At 37.1% G+C, this 17,833-nt stretch overlaps 1 protein-coding gene across 1 annotated transcript in view; it reads right to left on the bottom strand.

The window, feature by feature from the left end:
• TNPO1 (transportin 1) overlaps positions 1–17,833 on the bottom strand; it is a 61,370-nt gene that overhangs the window by 18,539 nt on the left and 24,998 nt on the right. Inside the window, exons 9-18 of the mRNA XM_042825662.1 lie at positions 15,518–15,636; positions 12,897–12,957; positions 12,065–12,233; positions 9,317–9,469; positions 8,013–8,238; positions 5,178–5,349; positions 3,686–3,772; positions 3,261–3,368; positions 2,117–2,275; positions 1,939–2,026 (exon numbers count right to left, since the gene is read on the bottom strand). Coding sequence (XP_042681596.1) covers positions 1,939–2,026; positions 2,117–2,275; positions 3,261–3,368; positions 3,686–3,772; positions 5,178–5,349; positions 8,013–8,238; positions 9,317–9,469; positions 12,065–12,233; positions 12,897–12,957; positions 15,518–15,636 — 1,342 coding nt within the window. The remainder of the gene's footprint in view (positions 1–1,938; positions 2,027–2,116; positions 2,276–3,260; positions 3,369–3,685; positions 3,773–5,177; positions 5,350–8,012; positions 8,239–9,316; positions 9,470–12,064; positions 12,234–12,896; positions 12,958–15,517; positions 15,637–17,833) is intronic.

The following is a 17,833-nucleotide window of genomic DNA, read 5'->3' as shown; positions in this document are numbered from 1 at the left end:
ACAGAGGTGAGGCTCCTACCCCATAGATCTCTTGGTCCCCCTTCCTCCCTTTCTTATAAAAGGGAATGATATTGCCCTTTTTCTGGCCACCTGACAGAGATTTTCATCTATGAAAAAGAGCAGCTTGGCAATCACATCAGACAGTTCCACATCAGAACCACAGAGTGCATGTCATCTGGCCCCATGGACTTCAGCCTCATGAAGTGGTCTCCAACTTGCTCTGTCCTCATGCTGGAGCCAAGTTGCTCCCCCAGTTCCCATCAAGCAGTTCAGAGATGTGAGAAATACGAGAGTTCTGACTGCCAGTGAAGACAGAGGCAAAGAGCTCATCAAGTACTTCAGCTGTCTCCATATCTGTGTAGCCAGTTCTTTCTCATTCAGAGGAGGTACACTGTCTCTGGCCTATCTCTTCTGCCAAACGTACCTATAAAACCCCTCCTTGTTGTTTTTAATATCCTTCTCCAAATCCGTTCCATCTGTGCCTTTGCTTTCCTGATCCTATCTCTGTATGTCCAGACAACATTTCTGTATTTTTCTGAGATGACACAATCTTGTTTCCAGCGCCTGTACATGCCCTTCTTTTCTCTCAGTTTGATCAGAACATCCTTGCCAAGCCATGCTGGTTTCCTGCTTCCTCTATCTGCTTTCTTATTCTGAAGATGGAGAGCTCTTGAATTCTCAGAAATGGATCCTAGAAGAGTAGCCAGCTTTGCTGCCCTCCTTTGTCTCTAAAGATAGTTTCCCAAGAGATCTTGTCCAACAATTCCACAAAGAGCCTGAAGTTCCACCTCCGGAAGTTCAGTCCGGACTCCACTCCGCCAAGCTCACATTCCTCAAGATCATGAACTTGACCAGGACATGGTCTCTGCACTCCAGGCTTCCTTCAATCCTAACCTCTTTAACAATTTAACAGCTTGCTGCGGTGTTCTCCCAGAGATATCTGGCTGGTTGAATATCTCCCATCAGGATGAGACCCTGTGATCATGACACCTATTGCAGCTGAAGCAAGAAGGCTTCATCAATAGGCTCCCCCTAGATTATGCAGCCTGTATTAGACTGTACTAGCTATCCTTTTTTGGTTCAATGCCTTATTTTAACCTACAGAATCTCTCAATCTGTTCCTGACTCTTTCTCAGAGGGTGCTCCTTGCAGTCTATAACACAGTCTTCTTATCATAGAGGACAACTTCCCCACTCCTGCTACCTTGTCTATCACTTTCACAAAGCTCATAGCCCTCAGTGGTGGTATTCTAGTCATGCGAGCCATCCTGCCATGTTTCTGTGACAGCAATAAGATCATAATTCTCCACCAAATGCAATTTCCTAGCTTCTGTTTATTTTCTACACTGCACGCATTGTTATAGATGCACTTCAGCTGAGCTTTCAGATACATTACTTTCCTAGAGAAGTACTCCCACAAACTTCCAGGACAAATCTGAAGTTTTCCCCTGCTGCTTCTTAAAGTGACTGCGCTCCCTATCTCTCAGTTATTGTGTAGTACAGACCCCTCCCCCAGTAGCTCTAGTTTAAAGCCCTAGTGATGAGCTAGATATCTTGGTGCCCAATATGTATGGTATATCTATCTATAATTTTAATGTAAAATGTGGTTAAAAAAAGAAGTAAAATATACAAATTCAGAAATTTAGCAAACGAAGGAACTGTTCTAATTAAGTAAATCTTTTTATATATTCCAGCAGAACAGGCAGCTTTTAAATTGTAAAAATCAAGCAGCAAAACGAATTATTTATACTATCTAAAAAACCCCATCTTTTAAACACAGTTTGAAGGAAAAAAGCTGCAGTTCCTTGCTAATAGAGAAATATGAAAATACACAGCATGACAACGCAAGACATAGAAAAAAGGATCCTAACAGTGGCTAAAGGAGCCTTTTATCAGTCTGTAAAATAAGTTAATTGTTTAGTATACGAAGGAAACATACCGATGCAAGGCTTAACATGCTGAAAACACGCCTTTGTCAGATCACCTAACAGTGCAAAAGAACTCTGTCGTACTTCAGGCATTTTATCCTAAGGAGAAAAAGAAGAAATATGGCAATTCTTGAAGTGTTTCTGATCATCTTAAAGAAAACCCTTGGAAAAATCAGTTTCTCATCTCACCTGCATGCATTGGTACATCAGTGTCAGGATATTGCTCCGAGCTACCAGCTGCTCAATGTTGCCTCCAAGACCTTCAGCTAAACCACTGAGTAAATCAAGAGCCACAATCATGAAGTCCTTATCTGGAGCCTCATATTGGTCTGGTTGAGCATTGTGCAACTGTAGCAAACGAAAATACATTTTCAGAATGAGAATTACATTTTCTCAGGGGTATGCAAAACTGTAAAAAACAGTTTCAGAGATTCAGTGTTATACTACAGATGTCCCCGGCAACCCCTAACTTTACACAGTTCATAGAAACAGAATCATCTGAGTAGGAAAGGACCTTTAAAGGTCATCCAGAGTCCAACTCTAGAGTCTAGAGTCCAACTCTGCAATGAACAGGGACACCTATAGCTAAATCAGGTTGCTCAGAGCCCCATCCAGCTTGATCTTGAATGTCCCCAGGGATGGGATATCCACTACTCCTCTGGGCAATCTGTTCCACTCCCTTGCTACCCTCACTGTAAAAGACTTTTTCCTTATATCCAATCTAAATCTCTCCTCCTTAAGTTTGAAACCATTTTTCTTGTCCTATTGCCCCAGATCCTCCTAAGGAGTCTGACCCCTTCCTTCTTACAGCCCACTTTTACATACTGCAACACCACTATCAGGTCTCCCCAGAGAGACCTGACAGTCTCCCTTCTCTTCTTCGGGCTGAACAGCCTGTTCTCATTGGAGATGTGTTCCACCCCTTGAATCATCTTTGTGGCCCTCCTCTGGACATGGTCCGACAGGTCCATGTCTCTCCTATCCTGCAGACTCCACAGCTAGATGCAGCACCCCAGGTGATGTCTCACTGGTGCAGAGCAGAAGGGCAGGATCACCTCCCTCACTCTGCTGGCCACATTTCTTTTGATGTGGCTCAGGATGCGCTTGCCTGCTGGACTGTGAGGGCACACTGCTGGCTCACATCCAGCCTGTTTTTGGCCAGTACCTCAAGTCCTTTTCAGTAAAGCTGTGTTTCATCCTTACATTCCCCAGCTCACACTTGACTTTGTTGAACCTCACGAGGTTCTCCTGGGCACACTGCTTGAGTCTATCTAGGCCATATATTGTTTTAATGAGTTACTCTGAAAACACTGGAATAGCAAAAGAAAATTACCATGGCTTGTGCAAGGGTCTTCTGCACTAGATTTACACAACGCTGGTACACAGGTTCACAGTATGGAAGAAAGCCAGATTGCAAGGCAGTAGCAACTGACGACAGGCACTAGAATTAAAAGAAGAAAAAAAAAAGGGGGGGAGAGAGAGAGAAAAGTCAAATGTGTAACTGTTAAGTGAATGCACAACCCAGAATGACTGTAGCAATTAGCTCAGCCATAAAAAAAACTTTTTTTTTTTTTTAAAGATAAGAAGTTCCTCAGGGAAAAACACATAAGAATGGTACAAAATAAATTCAAGTGGCTTCTGCTACAAGCTTTACTGATTTAAGCCTTTGTAGTTACACATCCTAGTAGGTAGTTTCTTGAGTAGAAAGCATAACTCGTAAAAGGAGCTGATATATGATATTCAAATTTTAACTTTTACCTCTAATAAAGGAAAGAGATCTTTATCTTCATCCTTCAACATGTTCCACTTGTGGATTAACGGGGGCATTAGCATCTGAATATATTCCTGTTCAGGATAAAAATGCATCAGCTGTTGAAATACTTAATTGCACGCTGGTTTATTTCAAAGTCAAAACATTGATATATTAAAAATCATTTCTACTTTTTCAGCAAAAGAAAACTGATATGCTGCAAACCAAACACAGTAATATGCACAAGTAGTTTAATATTAGAGTTTATAAATTACATTCAGATTTTTTTCATTGAGACATGTAATCACCTCCAGTGATCAGTGGATTTTTTCCTCCATGTTTGGTTTCAGTTTTGCAACTTTCCATAGCTGTCTGGGTTGTTACAAATTTATAATTGCCTACGAATTTATTTACTTTTTTTCCAATCAGCACTGCAATTGCCACTTGCATTTCTCAATCATTTCACATTACCCTGCTGCTACAAATTACCCCATATTCCTGAAACTTCATCCTCAAGCAACTAGCCATGCACGAAGAAAGTCATTTTCTATCCATCTAGAAAGATAAACTTAGTCACTCTGAAACAAACTGTTTAATCTTCTCTGCCACTCAGTCACAACGTCAAGCAAGGCATCCCTATGTTAGTGCTACTGCTCCCAGAAGATAGCTGAATAGCCAACAAGAACTGTCAGCTAATCTTATGTCCAAAACCACAATATTCAAAGTGACTGAAGAAAGTCCCGCCATCACCAAGAGCTCCCATTTATCTTCCCCTAGACTATATGAAAAGGCCAAAGAGATCAGAAGAGAGGCCCTCTCATGGTGGGATGCCTTGAACAGCAAGCAAAGTGCCATAGCAACAACTCAGATTAATTTATTCTAGTGAATCTATGTCACATGAAGCACTACAGAGAAATAAAACAAATTTTAACAGCCATCATAAGAAGATGCATACAATATGAGACATCTACACATTCTACTAACAAATGTATGTGGAGGAAAAAACAGCAAAATGTTCCATGCTAGAGTATGGCCTTTGCATTATCTGTGCTTTTTTATTTGTAAGTTGCATAACTGTTCCACTCTCATACAACTTCTATTGACAATATGCTCCACTACATAGAAAGACACACAGAGCATCTGAAAGTAGTTTAAAAAAAGAAACTGGTCAATAGAAATTAGCATACGTTCCAGCAACTCCTCTTAAATCTGACTTAATGTTTGAATTGATACACATATCTCTAAGCTGAAAAAAATCTGAAAATGAAGTAAATAATCATGACAAGAAGCACATTTCAGAAACCAGTATACTTAGATCTGCTGTTACAAAATTCATAATGTTTGCATAGCTAGGAAAGTAACTGCAGTTTTTGTATTTTTCATACAAACATTTACTATCACCAAAACCTACAAGGAAAGGTCAGTATTTCTGTTTTGCAATGTGTAAAACATTCTAGAGATGTATGATGAGTATTTTTATAGAATGTAAGGTATACTCACTGGTTTATTTAGATGATGGCCTACGGAATCTGCTAGAGTTCCTATAGCATCATAAAGAATAAGTAGGTTTTTATGCTGGTATTTACTAAATGCGAAGACCAAAGTGTCAAGTATATATGCAAGATAAGGAACAAGCTCTGTACAAGCCTCCTCTTCTAGAGTAGCAAAGGCACTGAGGGACAAGAACAAAAACCAAAAACAATGTTAGTCAGTATCTTTGGGGAAAAAAAAAACCCACACCAAAATCAACAGTACAAACCCCTAACATCCCACATTCTCCCTTCCTTTTTAACATAAAACTTTATTCATCCTAGGTATGTTTTCAGAATTGTTAGACTGAGGTTACTGCAGTAATATTTTGATTGAATACATAAGGATCTTGTATTATGAAGAACAAAATTCAAATAATTGCTGTAAAAACTACAATGTATACAGATAAAGCCTATTGTGCTGCCAAAAGCATTACTATATACAAGTTACAGTGTTTTAAATAGTAGGAAAACATAATTAAAGTTGCCCAGTATGAGCTAAAAAAAAAAAAAAAAAAAAAAGCCTACTATATTTAACATGTGCTGCAGCTACACCTGAAGCCTAAATGCTCCTGTACCACTACAATACTGGCATCTCTTTCACAAAAGTACACTGCACTGAAAAACAAGTACAGAGAGACAAAGAAAACAAAAGTAAAAATGAGCAGGGAACAAACAATTTCAGCCACCCTTGATTAAAAAACACTTTTACAATCACAAAAATCACAAAAATTTCATGCCTATCAAGTGTTTGTGAATGACAGCACTAAAAGACATGCTGCTTCAGAAGAGCAATTAAAGGAAAAAATCAAGAACTATTGATGATTTACAGATCTAATTTGTGTCAAGAAGACTCAGTCAATCCCAACACCAAAAAAGTATGCAACACTGTAAGAGGTGAACAATCCCCTACTACTCTGATACCAAATACAGAAATGCTTTTTACTTAAAACAATGGAACTGTGAACACTAAATGTCTATTTTACTTACATACCTATAGTCCTAATATTATTTAAAATCATTTATTATATTATTTTGATGTACTCTTTCAGAAAGGCATAGAATGCAAGCACGAAAATGTGTTTCAATGAAATATCTTTTCAAGTGTCTCTCCAACTAAAGGAACACTTTCCTCAGTATCACAGAAATGGAAGTTAAACATCTGCAATGATACACAAGATAGTAATGAAAATATCTTGTATTCTGAGCAATTTTAAATATAGCAGACAATGATTTGTGCAGCTGTAAGGATGTAGGTTTTAGGTATTCTCCAAGAAGGATCATTATACTGCTATTCATAAAATTACTAAGTACATTTTTACTTGTAACAGCTCTACATCTTCCTTAAAGTGGAATTTCCTAAACCATTTTATCTGCAACAATGTTTTTCATGAGATCATCTCTATTGCAAAGACAGCAGTTCAAAGTACAGTATAAATCTAATACTGGCTAAATGCACAAAAAAAAAAAAATAAAAAAAAAAATCAGGTACATCATTTGTTTTTAGTATTTCCATTTTAGCTCCACTGAAAGGAGAGATACTTTTGTTTCTTCTAACAGTTTCCACTGCATATTACATCATTCACAGACTTTCCATAAGGGCACTGAACAAGTGCAGCACAGCTGTATTTAACTACACACACATTTCAACCATGTTTTTAGACAAGGTGAGCAGGAATCTGGAAGGGTTTTTCTTTGTTTGATTCTGCTTTTTTTTTTCCTTTCCTTTTCTTCCCCCACACCCCAAGTAGAATTTGTAAGTAACTCTGATTCATGGGATCTGAAAATTTGCGAAGAAAGAATTCTTTTCATGTTCCTGTTTGTTCTGGAAGGAACAAAAGGTCATCATTGTAAAAAACAGGTGGATAGGAACAGAAGATAAAGCTGAAGAAATGTGCTAGCCACATGTTTGAAAAGTTTTAGAGATAAAAATGGACTTGTGTTTAATATGCAAAACTGACTTAGTGTATTTCATTAATTATATTTATCTCAGACAATAATGTATCTACTCCTGAGCAAAGCTTAGTACAGGAACTCTGACCTCAGTGTTGACTTAGGCACTGCTGAAATCTAAAAGAACCCAAACAAATGAAGACCCAAAAATCTAAAATGCACCCAACAACTCTCCAAGTTCTAGGCATGCAGTCACAAGCAGATCTAATTCTGCTTTGTGAAGAAACCTTTTTTTTTCAGCTTGCTGTGTAAGTTCTTGCCCCACACATACATTGACACAGATGAGCTTAATGGACAAGACGTGTGAAATTCTCATTTCATTAACACTGCATGCTTTAAGAAAGCCTAATTTTGTTTTGTTTTTAAAATATCAGCAGGCAAGACAGAGAACAAAATCTTATCTCACAGAATTTCCTTTCAAGAGAGAAAGGAATATCCCCCGTAACAGTTAACTCAAATCTTCTGGTAATACTGAGACAGCTATAAACTATCATGTTAGGATAGTTTTCTACTGTTATCGGTATTGATCTTATTCCAAGGCACATAAAAAACAGATTTCCAGCCATTGAAACTTAAAATAATGAAAATAAACAGGTGTCATACAGATGGTTTATTTTACTGCAACACATTTTTTAGCTTGGTGATCAATATACTCTGAAAACGAACTTGTACAAGGAAACACAAAATTTTATTACAATAATTTGTAAAGCTGAATCTACTCTGGTTAGAAAAAAACACCAATACAATGTGCTAAAATGAGGTCGTGCATTCAGTAGTAAAGCATTAAAAAAGTTTCCAAAGAAGAAGCAATATCACTGACAGTGCTTCTAGGTTAAGGAAAGCCTTGGCTTACCTGCAGGCAGCTTCTTGTACTCTCTTGTTGCTATCCAGGATACGCTGTAGCAACTCAGTCATTAATGGCTTCAAGTATGTGTCTGGGGGTTGACTAACTACCCAGTGTGCATAGCGACTAAGAGTCCAGCATGTAATGGAGCGCACAAGAGCCTTTTTGTCAGAGAGGCACTGAATAAGGTGAGGGATCAGCTCAGGAAGATACGGAATCATACCCTGCATGCAGCCTGTGAGGGAGAAAAAAAACACAGCAAAAACCAGTTACTTCAGTACCAGAATTAATGAGAAGTAATATTTCCTAGAAAGGCCACTGTCATTCTCTATTGCACAATAATACATTTTAGCAATATGTGAAGCAAGTCTATCTCTTTTATGTTAAGCTGCACGAGAAACCTTACCATAAACAACAGTTAAACCTTGCCAATTAAATTTATATGTGACTGTATTTCTGCTTCAGTGCTTTCTGCTTTATTAAAGTACATAAAATGAGTTTATAAAGCTCCAGTGTCCTAAGTCAGAATACTCAAGAGTGACCAAAACAACAAGCACAGAAAGATTCAACTTTGATAACAAATAATCGCATCAATAAAAAGGATATTTTTTCAGCATTTAATTTCCCTCTGATCAGCAATAGCTGACCATTCATGTCATTAAGAAGAACAATACGTTATTAAGATTGATCAGAAGTACTAACTTTCACCTGGTTTGAACTGGAATCAAAGCCAACAAAAAAGTTTTTTCAGCAACAAAGAAAATGTACTCAGTAAGCGCAATAGGAAAAAGAAAGATAATGCAGGCAGACACAGACCCAAACATATTTCTTCTATCTGCCAAAAAGACAACGATGCTAGAAACACAAACAAAAGGCCAAAAAGCCTATAAGTACAGAGAAAATTAAGTTATCATATGTGAAACACAGAATGATCCACTGAAAGTGGCTCAGGGCACTGAAGTCAGAAGAGTGGTCTTTCCAGTTTCTGAAAACAACAAATAAAATGTAAGGGTTGAGTTTATTAAAATTATTTTTACTTGTATTAAATCAAATTAATACCAAATCAGTGACAAATAAATATATACTGAAGAGTTAAGAAAGTGGAAGTAAAAGAAAACTTAAGTTATTCAGTCTTCCAAATTTAGAAAATTTAAATAACACCAGACACCAACAAGTAAATGTAGAGATTAATCACTGAAACCAGATCAGTGAAAGACACTTGTTTGCACAAGTAAACATATCGAGAAGGAATCACAGGCCTGCCTCAGAGCCAGACAATAGGTTTACTAAGTTGATATTCACTGTTGCCTTACCTTCAGCAATTGCTCCAAGAACAAGGATACCTGATTCCTTAACTACCCATTCGGGATGGAAGAGCAATTCCTTCAAAAGGGGCAAGATGTGTGGCAAAAGTTCATCACGAAATACATTGGCCAAAACATCTAGAGCAGCAGCAGAACATTTCCCTGAGGGGAATTAACAGCATTAATCTCATTTGCAGTTAACCAGTTTAATTCTCATTTTAACTTTGAGCTGTCAGTGGAGTGTCAGGGCATTATTCTAAAGACGACCAACCACTTCAGTTTCATTACAGTATATAGTGCAGCCCTTCCCTCTGGTGTGAGGGTACAGCTTTTAGAAATCCAGTTTTGCAGCAGTTAAATACCCACTGAAAACACATATACTGCAGTGACATTAAAATGCTCACTGACAAAAACCACATCATACTGCAACATTCCATATACTATGTAATTTCAGGACCGCATAACACTGAGGAAGCGGAAAGGTCTGAGATTTGAATGTAACAACTGGAGAAACTAGAGAGAAATTGCCTAATAAATAAATAAATAATTAACAACAGTTGATTAAAAAAAAAAAAAAAAGTAACATGATCCATGTCTCTAGATAACCAACATCAATTCCTACAGAACAAAAGCAACCTGCACGCCTCTGTTCTGAGCTCTTGTAAAAAACAAACAAACAATTCCTGTACACTAATTCAAATAAGAGCACCTTGTACTAAGTACATATAATCTCTTTGTTATAGAAGAAGAAAGCTCAAAAGAAAAATCAAGAACGTCTGAAAAATATGATTCAGAAATTGTCATTTTCTGCTGTAGTGTTGTTGTATCTAGAAAAATAACACTAAAGCTATTTTATGAAGAATGGGTGTATTACAAAATTTATATTGCACTGTTTTGCTCATTATGATCTCAGTTCCTTACTAATCTGTCAGAAAAGTTCCAATGGGAACAGAACTATATAGAAGATAGGCATCAGACAAAATATACAAAGCATATGGTAATATGTAAAAATCGTAACCTAGATCTAAAAGCTACCGGGCCCATATAGGACCCATATGGACAAGTTTCAGATGGGATGTAATAGCTACCAGAACAGAAATAAATATAGGACTTTCTGCTCTGCTTCTAGATGAAGTTCAAAATGCTTGCATGAAATAAAGGAATCCTCAACTTACAGCAGATCTCAATTGCAAAGCAATAATTAACAGCACAAACTCCCAACAAAGATCTGCACTTCCACCTATCAGGTAAGACTTTCAGCTTTCATTAGGGAAGAAAGGACCCAAAGTAGCTTAACAGGTCTTAATAAAAAACAGTGCTGCTATTAAGTCAGGTTGCACTGCTAACTCTTCTCTGTTAAAACTGGAAGTCAAATATAGAACACTACTAAGAAATAAGGGTCAATTCTGAATTTCGGATAATCCAAATTATCTCAAGTCCAGATGACACATGCCAATGGGAATCCCCCAGATGTTCTGTTCTTCCACAATTTCACATCATCTTAACTACAGCTCTGGACCACAAGGTACTCTGTCAATTTCAGCTGTGCTTTTCATAGCTGAAGAATACCAGAAAATTTGCATTTAATAGTGCAATCTCTGCTAACAGCTGTGACAAGAGCAGCATAATGAACCCAAAACTATCTATTTTTTAAATAAGAGACTTCAGAAAAAATGAGTCTATTTATATCCTCACTTTCTTTACAAATAATAATAATTCTAAAAAAAAAAATCAGACAAGCCTCTAAAATGTTTCATCCCTAAGCTTCAAAGAGATGTTTTGTTTGTGATTAAAACTCTGGGCTTTGTAAGAAATATAAAACTCTGTGTGGATATGTCTGAATCTCAAAACTAGTGAAAAAGCTCTCTAATAAAATCATAGAATGGTTTGGGTTAGAAGGAATTTTTTACATCATCCAACTCCAATCCCCTGGCCATAGGAACAAACTTTTCTACAAAGTATGTTTCATTACTGTAGTGAGAAGAACAAAACAGTAAGAGCATGGTTTGAGAAGTTTTTGAACCAGAAGTGAGGCAGCCAATAAATAAATCAGGTATTTCATTTTTATGGCTACTCACGAGTTGAATGAAGTAGCTAGAAATCAAGTGATGAAGCTGTCAAAAACCCTACAGTGTGATTTCCTATTTATATAAGTAAATCTAAATTGCAGACTTTCTAGATTAAAAGAATCTAGCATTCTTTCCTACATATTTTATCAAATTAATCCACTAAACTAATTTCTATTGTCCCCAAGAAACTGTATTTCCTCATTTTACTAGCCAACATCTTCAGGTTCATAACTGAGAAATCTGCTCTTGGGTAAGGAATAACCAGCTAGAGAATCTGTTCTTCCTTTTCAGGCAGTCAGGAGTAGAACCATCAAAGAGACAAGAGTAGCAGCTGTAAATTTATCTCATGTGGAATATAATCAGAAGACAAATCCTTCCCTGCTCCAACAGCTCCTCACTGCTATGTCTGCTCTTAATAGCTCATGTATTCTATTCCGGTCAGAAGCAAATATCTTACATATAAAAATAAATATTGGTAGTAACAATAACACCATCCGAAATAACCTGTGGTCCCCCACCCCCAAACACACCCCCCTACCTACCCAAGCCATTAATTACATCAGAATTTATTTTCCTCCTGCTCAAAAGCAAAGCCCCTGTATTTCCATACATGAGACCTTTTCACTGCAGTTCTCATATTGCACAACTAACTGTATTTTAACACATTTTACACATCACTTTGACATACTTAAATTCCAGTCAGAAATAGCATCATCATCATCAATTTCATCATCATCATCATCACGATCTTCAATGCCATCTTCCTCATGTTTCTGAGCTACTGTTCGTGAACGATGAAAACGAGGTCTTATGTCCTGTTCGCTATCTGGAATAGCTTCATCTTCTTCAACATCTCCCTGTCATCAAAATGGTTTCATCAGTACAATTATGTTACTCAAGGAAGTTAAAAATGCATGGCAAATTTCAGTTCAAGATTTTGTAGCCATATGAAAGATTCACACCTCACTTGTGCTGCGTGGCTAACTAAAAATGCCATTGTTCCTGCATTCTCCTGCAGTATTTAACTGAAAAATTACAGAAAAACACAAATGAGATAAACCTCATGTGAAAGTATCAAGTATCTTTCTTATTAAGAGGCTGCAATTGAAAGGAATGAATTAGAAGGCACAGAGACATACTGTAAAATGCTGGGATAGAAAATGCTCTAATTCAATCTAGAAGGGTATCAGAACTGACACTGAATTTTTCTTTTTCTTTCTCTCTTTTTTTTTTTTTTAATGTTTCCTTGCAGGAGTGAGTCATGAGTAACAGTATCTCAACATCCAAACTGGATGAGGGCAGACAAGAGCAAAGCTGGAAAATCCACTGATTATTTTCTAACAAACTCAGTAATGATAGCATTTAGTATTTGGAGCAGTCCTTGCAAGACCTTACCCCAAAGATCTAATTCTCTACAGAATAGATGGTAGATCAGATTTGGCCCATCAATTGAACTGTACTGATTCATAGCTCAGAAGTTAACCAGGTATTTCCATAGAACGAAAGAAATTGATGCTCACCTTCAGCAAAATAATATCTATCTCGGAATATTTCATACCATTCACCAGCACAGGTATCAGCCTACAAAGGGATATTGATATATATCAAAACAATGCTTTAATTTAAAAAAGAAAAAAAAAAAAAAAAAAAAATATTTCCAGTTACCTGAGCCTTAATTTTGGTTGCAATTCCTCCCAGAAGAAGCAGAAATCCAAAAACCCAGAAACCTGATACAAACTCAAGCTCCATTTCATGCTCATTAGTATTTGTAATTTGAAATAGCATTAACTCCACAGACTTTCTAACAAGTGGGCTTCTCACCTTAAGAGCAGGACATTATTCCTTCATAAAATGAAACTGAACTTCTAAAAAGTGCCTTAAAATAAGTCTAAAGCAATTCAAAATCCCTATAATATGGTCTCACCAACAGTACTTGGGGTTTTTACCTGAGTTTGTGAACCCTACCTTGCTAAGCTTAGAAGATGGAAAACTTTAAAAAAAAAAACAAAGCCAACCAAACCAGATATGTATGAAAAGTTAATACAAGCTTGTAACACTGCACCAGTCCCAGTAATGGACTTAATCCACGTATGATCTGCAACTGAGAAGTATTCATTCTAAAGGTAATTAGGACAGCAGAACATTCATGCATCTCAACAGCATGTTACATTCTGATATTTTAATGGAAGAGTAGTAAGCATTCTGATCAACACTAATTCACTGGCACTTCTGCAGCATACTTCATGAAGTATGCAGAATTATGTATTTTGTAAGAAAGCCTACAGGAACAAAATCGAACAAGATAATTTGCTTTATTAGATATATAAGCAGATTTTTAAAAGAGCTTGTCCCACCCTTACTTTAACATGTTGGGGTTTTTGTGGGCTTTCTTTGTTCATCTGAAATTAATTAACAGCATAGCCCCACATTCAAATGGGAGTAATAAGAAAAACTGCTTTCAACAAGCATGTTGAGATCACGAGAAATACGTTGGTCAGTCTGAAAGTAATGCCTCCTATTTATTTCCATGGAAACTACAAGAGACAAAAAGAGTACAAAAACACTATTTGATAGAGCAAATTCTCAGCTACAAAACATTTTTTCAACACCCACCACTACCTATGCATTTTCACTAGTGATGACCAAGAGCCTGCATGCTATACTTATAAAAATACGCCCGACTGTCACCCTTGCTGAAATGCATCACCCACCATCTCTCCACGCTCACATCCCCTGTTTGGTGTCCAGCAACATTCAGCAGGCATCAGTGCCAGTGGGTGCCACTTTCTCCATGTCAGACACCATTTTGTCAGACTGCCCCTTTGCTGCCATTTGTCTTACGGCAACAAAATGTAATGGAATATTGAGAAAGTTCAGCCCCTTAGTGCCATACTACTAGCATTCTGCTTCTGACATTGTGGGCCAGCATAATAAAATAGGAGGCATTATTTTCAGGCAGTCCTCATATACTAATAATTTCATCCATTTTTTCCCCAGCAATTTAGAAGATTCTTAAAGAAAAATAAAGCAAATGTGTAGTATAATGCTGCTGCAATGTTAGTGTTCATTTATGTCAGAAAAACTTTAACACTAGTCAACTTCTCAGTGTAAATATGACGTGTGGCAGAAAGGATGTGTAGAACTAGTAACTTCAATCACAGAATTTCCAAAGTTTAAGAGACATACAAGGATCACTGAGTCCAGCTCCTTACTTGCTATCACTCTTTTTTATCTGAGCTACAAGAGTAGGAATTAAATAAAACCATTTTAACACTAAAATGTCATTTATCATAACAGTAGTTCTCCTAGTTTCAACTCCTATTTTTTTATTGCTATGGTAGGTGCTTTAATCTCTTATGTATCCAATTGCTTATGAAAATTATATATTTTTTTAATGGATTGCTTCCCATATAAATGCCACTACCTACAGAAAAGGCAGTTTTTATTCCCTTTGCATCTTGACCAGAAGAACAAAAATCACAGAACTATTGTAGTATTTTCAAAAAGCTTCCATGCGTACACAGAAAAAGAATAAACCACAAAAAATCTCTATTCACTGTGAGCAGTGAAAAATTTGTTAATTATTAGAAAGAAGGCTTTTAAGATTAATCTAGAAAAAGTTCAAGACATGTAGACATGTAGATCTCAGACACAGATGTTCATACTCCTTCAACTTAAATCTAAGCGATCTTGAGTCACTTTGTTATGTTCTTTATACAAACAACTGTTGGCATGACTATACACAGAAGGTTTGCACTGAAATCCCCTAACTTGCAGCTGTCAAAGCCACTTCTTGATGTACATCGTGGTACACTACATATTAAAGAAAATGTCATGTGGAACATTTGAGTTTAGCATACAACAACAGTATCCGTCTGATATTTAATAAACTTGAGCTCAAGGTAAAGCACTCCAGCAATACAGTTAGGTTGCTTCTACACCTACTTAAGTACAAAAGAGAAGCCTTTTAAAGTAACTCTGTAGCACAACCATTTTTACTCTTTTACAAGAACTAGCTACAGGAAAATTCTAAGCATGGTGTAGGCTACATACAGCCTTTTTAAGATTGTCTTGGACCAAGTTCATTGAACTTCAAAGATGGCAATTTCAGAAACAATCAATTGTAATTACTAATACTTACTTAGTAAGATGCCGACATAAAACATCCTTACAAATGGGTTGTTCAGCCAAAGTCAGCCAAAACTCACAGGCCTCCAAAGCCACATTTTCATCTTGGTCCTGGGTCCTTAGAAGCATGTACTACACAGCGCAAAAAGAAATTACTTGTGTAAGTTCTAGGTGACCAAAAGAAACTACTAATGTTAGAAAGTGCGCCCATAAGAACCTGAGTATGCCACCACAGTATTTTTATTTCTTTGGTAAGGTGGGAAGAAAGGAGACTACGTGAGGCTAGGGTGAGACTTCTTAATCCTATATGATTCAGACTGAATTTGTGCACTGCTTAAGTAAGAACATCATTACAAAGAAGATACAGACAAGAGACTCAACACAATGAAGTTTCTGGTGAAGATAAAACAACCTCCCCTTCACTTTTGAATAAAAAGTACACGTATACACTTAAAATGGAAATACTTTTTAAAATTCCAGTACTTTTATTTCCAAAAACCAACAACCTGACAATCTGTATAAGTAAAACTCCCAACCTGATAACAAATCAATAAACTGAAGTCTCAGAGTTTTCTAGCATGAATGGTAATTCATAGACTCGGTATCAAATCTGTAAACTTAGAATGAAACTTTAGAAACGCTTAAACAAAAATATAATGAAATACAAGCATAAACAGAATGTCTAAGTAAACCACTACTAAATCAGTTTCTTACAGACAACTGCCAGAGCAATGCTAAGAAGATGGTTGCAACAGCCAAAGTAGTAAACCTTATGATTTTGCTTACTGCCACTTATTTCTGAAAAGGTTGATTTCTTAGTATTAGAGCCTGCTGTAACATTTTTATCAATGATTTCTATGAGCGGATTGAGTGCACCCTTAGCATGTCCACAGATGATATCAAGCTGGGCAAAAGTGTTGATCTGCTTGAGGCTAGGAAGGCTCTGCAGAGGGATCTGGACAGGCTGGGTCAAATGGTATTCAACAGGGCTAAATGTTAGGCGCTACATTACAGTCATAACAACCCCATGCAGTGGTACAGGCTTGGGGAAAGTGGCTAGGAAGTTGCCTGGCAGAAAAGGATATGGGAGTACTGGTCAACAGCTGGCTGAACATGAGTCAGCAATCTGCCAACCTGGCTAAGAGAGCCAATGGCATCCTGGTCTGTATCAGAAGCAGTGTGACCATCTGGACTAGGGAAGTGATGGTCCCTTTGTATTTAGCACTGATAAGATGCCACCTCAAATACTGTGTTTAGGTCTGCGCCCCTCACTACAAGAAATACACCTGCAAGAACACACTCAGAAGAGAAACAAAGTTGGTGCAGGGACTGGAAAACAAGACTTATGAGAAATGGCTGAGGGAATCAAGGTTATTTAGCCTGGGGAAGAAGAGGTTGAGGGGAAAACTTTTTGTTCTAACTACCAGAAAGGAGGTTGCAGTAAGATGTCTTGGGTGTTGGTCTCCCTTCCTAGATGACAAGCAATAGGATGCAATGAGATGGTATCAAGTCACACATGGGAAGACTTAGATTGGACACCAGGAGGAACTGGAGAAATTTCTGATGGAAAGGCATTAGAAGAGGCTGCCTAGGGCAGTGGTGGAGTCTCCACCTCTGGACGTATTTAAGAGACATGTGGGTGTGGTGCATAGGAAGATGAATTAGGTGTGGACTTTGTAATGTCAGGTAGCTGGTTGGACTTGATGATCTTGAAGGTTTTTCTGGTCTTTCTCAAATTATTTTATGACTCATCATTCTAGAAGCCTCATAGAAGTTGAAATAGAAAGGGGTACATTTTTTTCCCTCAAGCATTAACAGATACATCTTTATCAGAAGAAAGCAACAGGATGCAAGTTATCTTTTGACTGCAGTACATTTCTTCATTATCTTTTCATATCATCAATACACTATTCATTTATTACAGGTAATCTCATTATGTTTCATATGATAAAAAAAAAAAATCAGACTTTCTATTGAGAGAGATCAGTCATGAGCATGAAAGTGTAATTTAATAACTGAAAACTTAGGGTCTACTCTTGACAAAATCTGATATAAAGTTTTCAGATAAAAACAAGAGAAATAGCCCTCCCATCTGCCTCTACCTGGAAGTGCATGCTAAAACAAAACCAAACCCAAACAAAACCATTCCTTTATGCTAGGAACTTGGCATAAAAATTAGCACCAAACTTGCCTATTTCAAAAGCACAATACTGGCTAAGATCTTCTGTATTAGAACCACTACTGGATTATTAATATTCTTAATAGTTTAAAAACTGATTTGCCATTAACACAAAGACCGTTACGTGCATACAAGTTTGTCTCTTTTTAA

This window comes from Centrocercus urophasianus, unplaced genomic scaffold (genome assembly GCF_019232065.1).
Source record: "Centrocercus urophasianus isolate 14NV4802_14NV808 unplaced genomic scaffold, USGS_Curo_1.0 seq_25, whole genome shotgun sequence".
Lineage (NCBI taxonomy): Eukaryota > Metazoa > Chordata > Aves > Galliformes > Phasianidae > Centrocercus > Centrocercus urophasianus.
The sequence above is the reverse complement of the archived record's forward strand: the minus strand, read 5'-3'. Positions and strand labels throughout refer to the sequence as shown.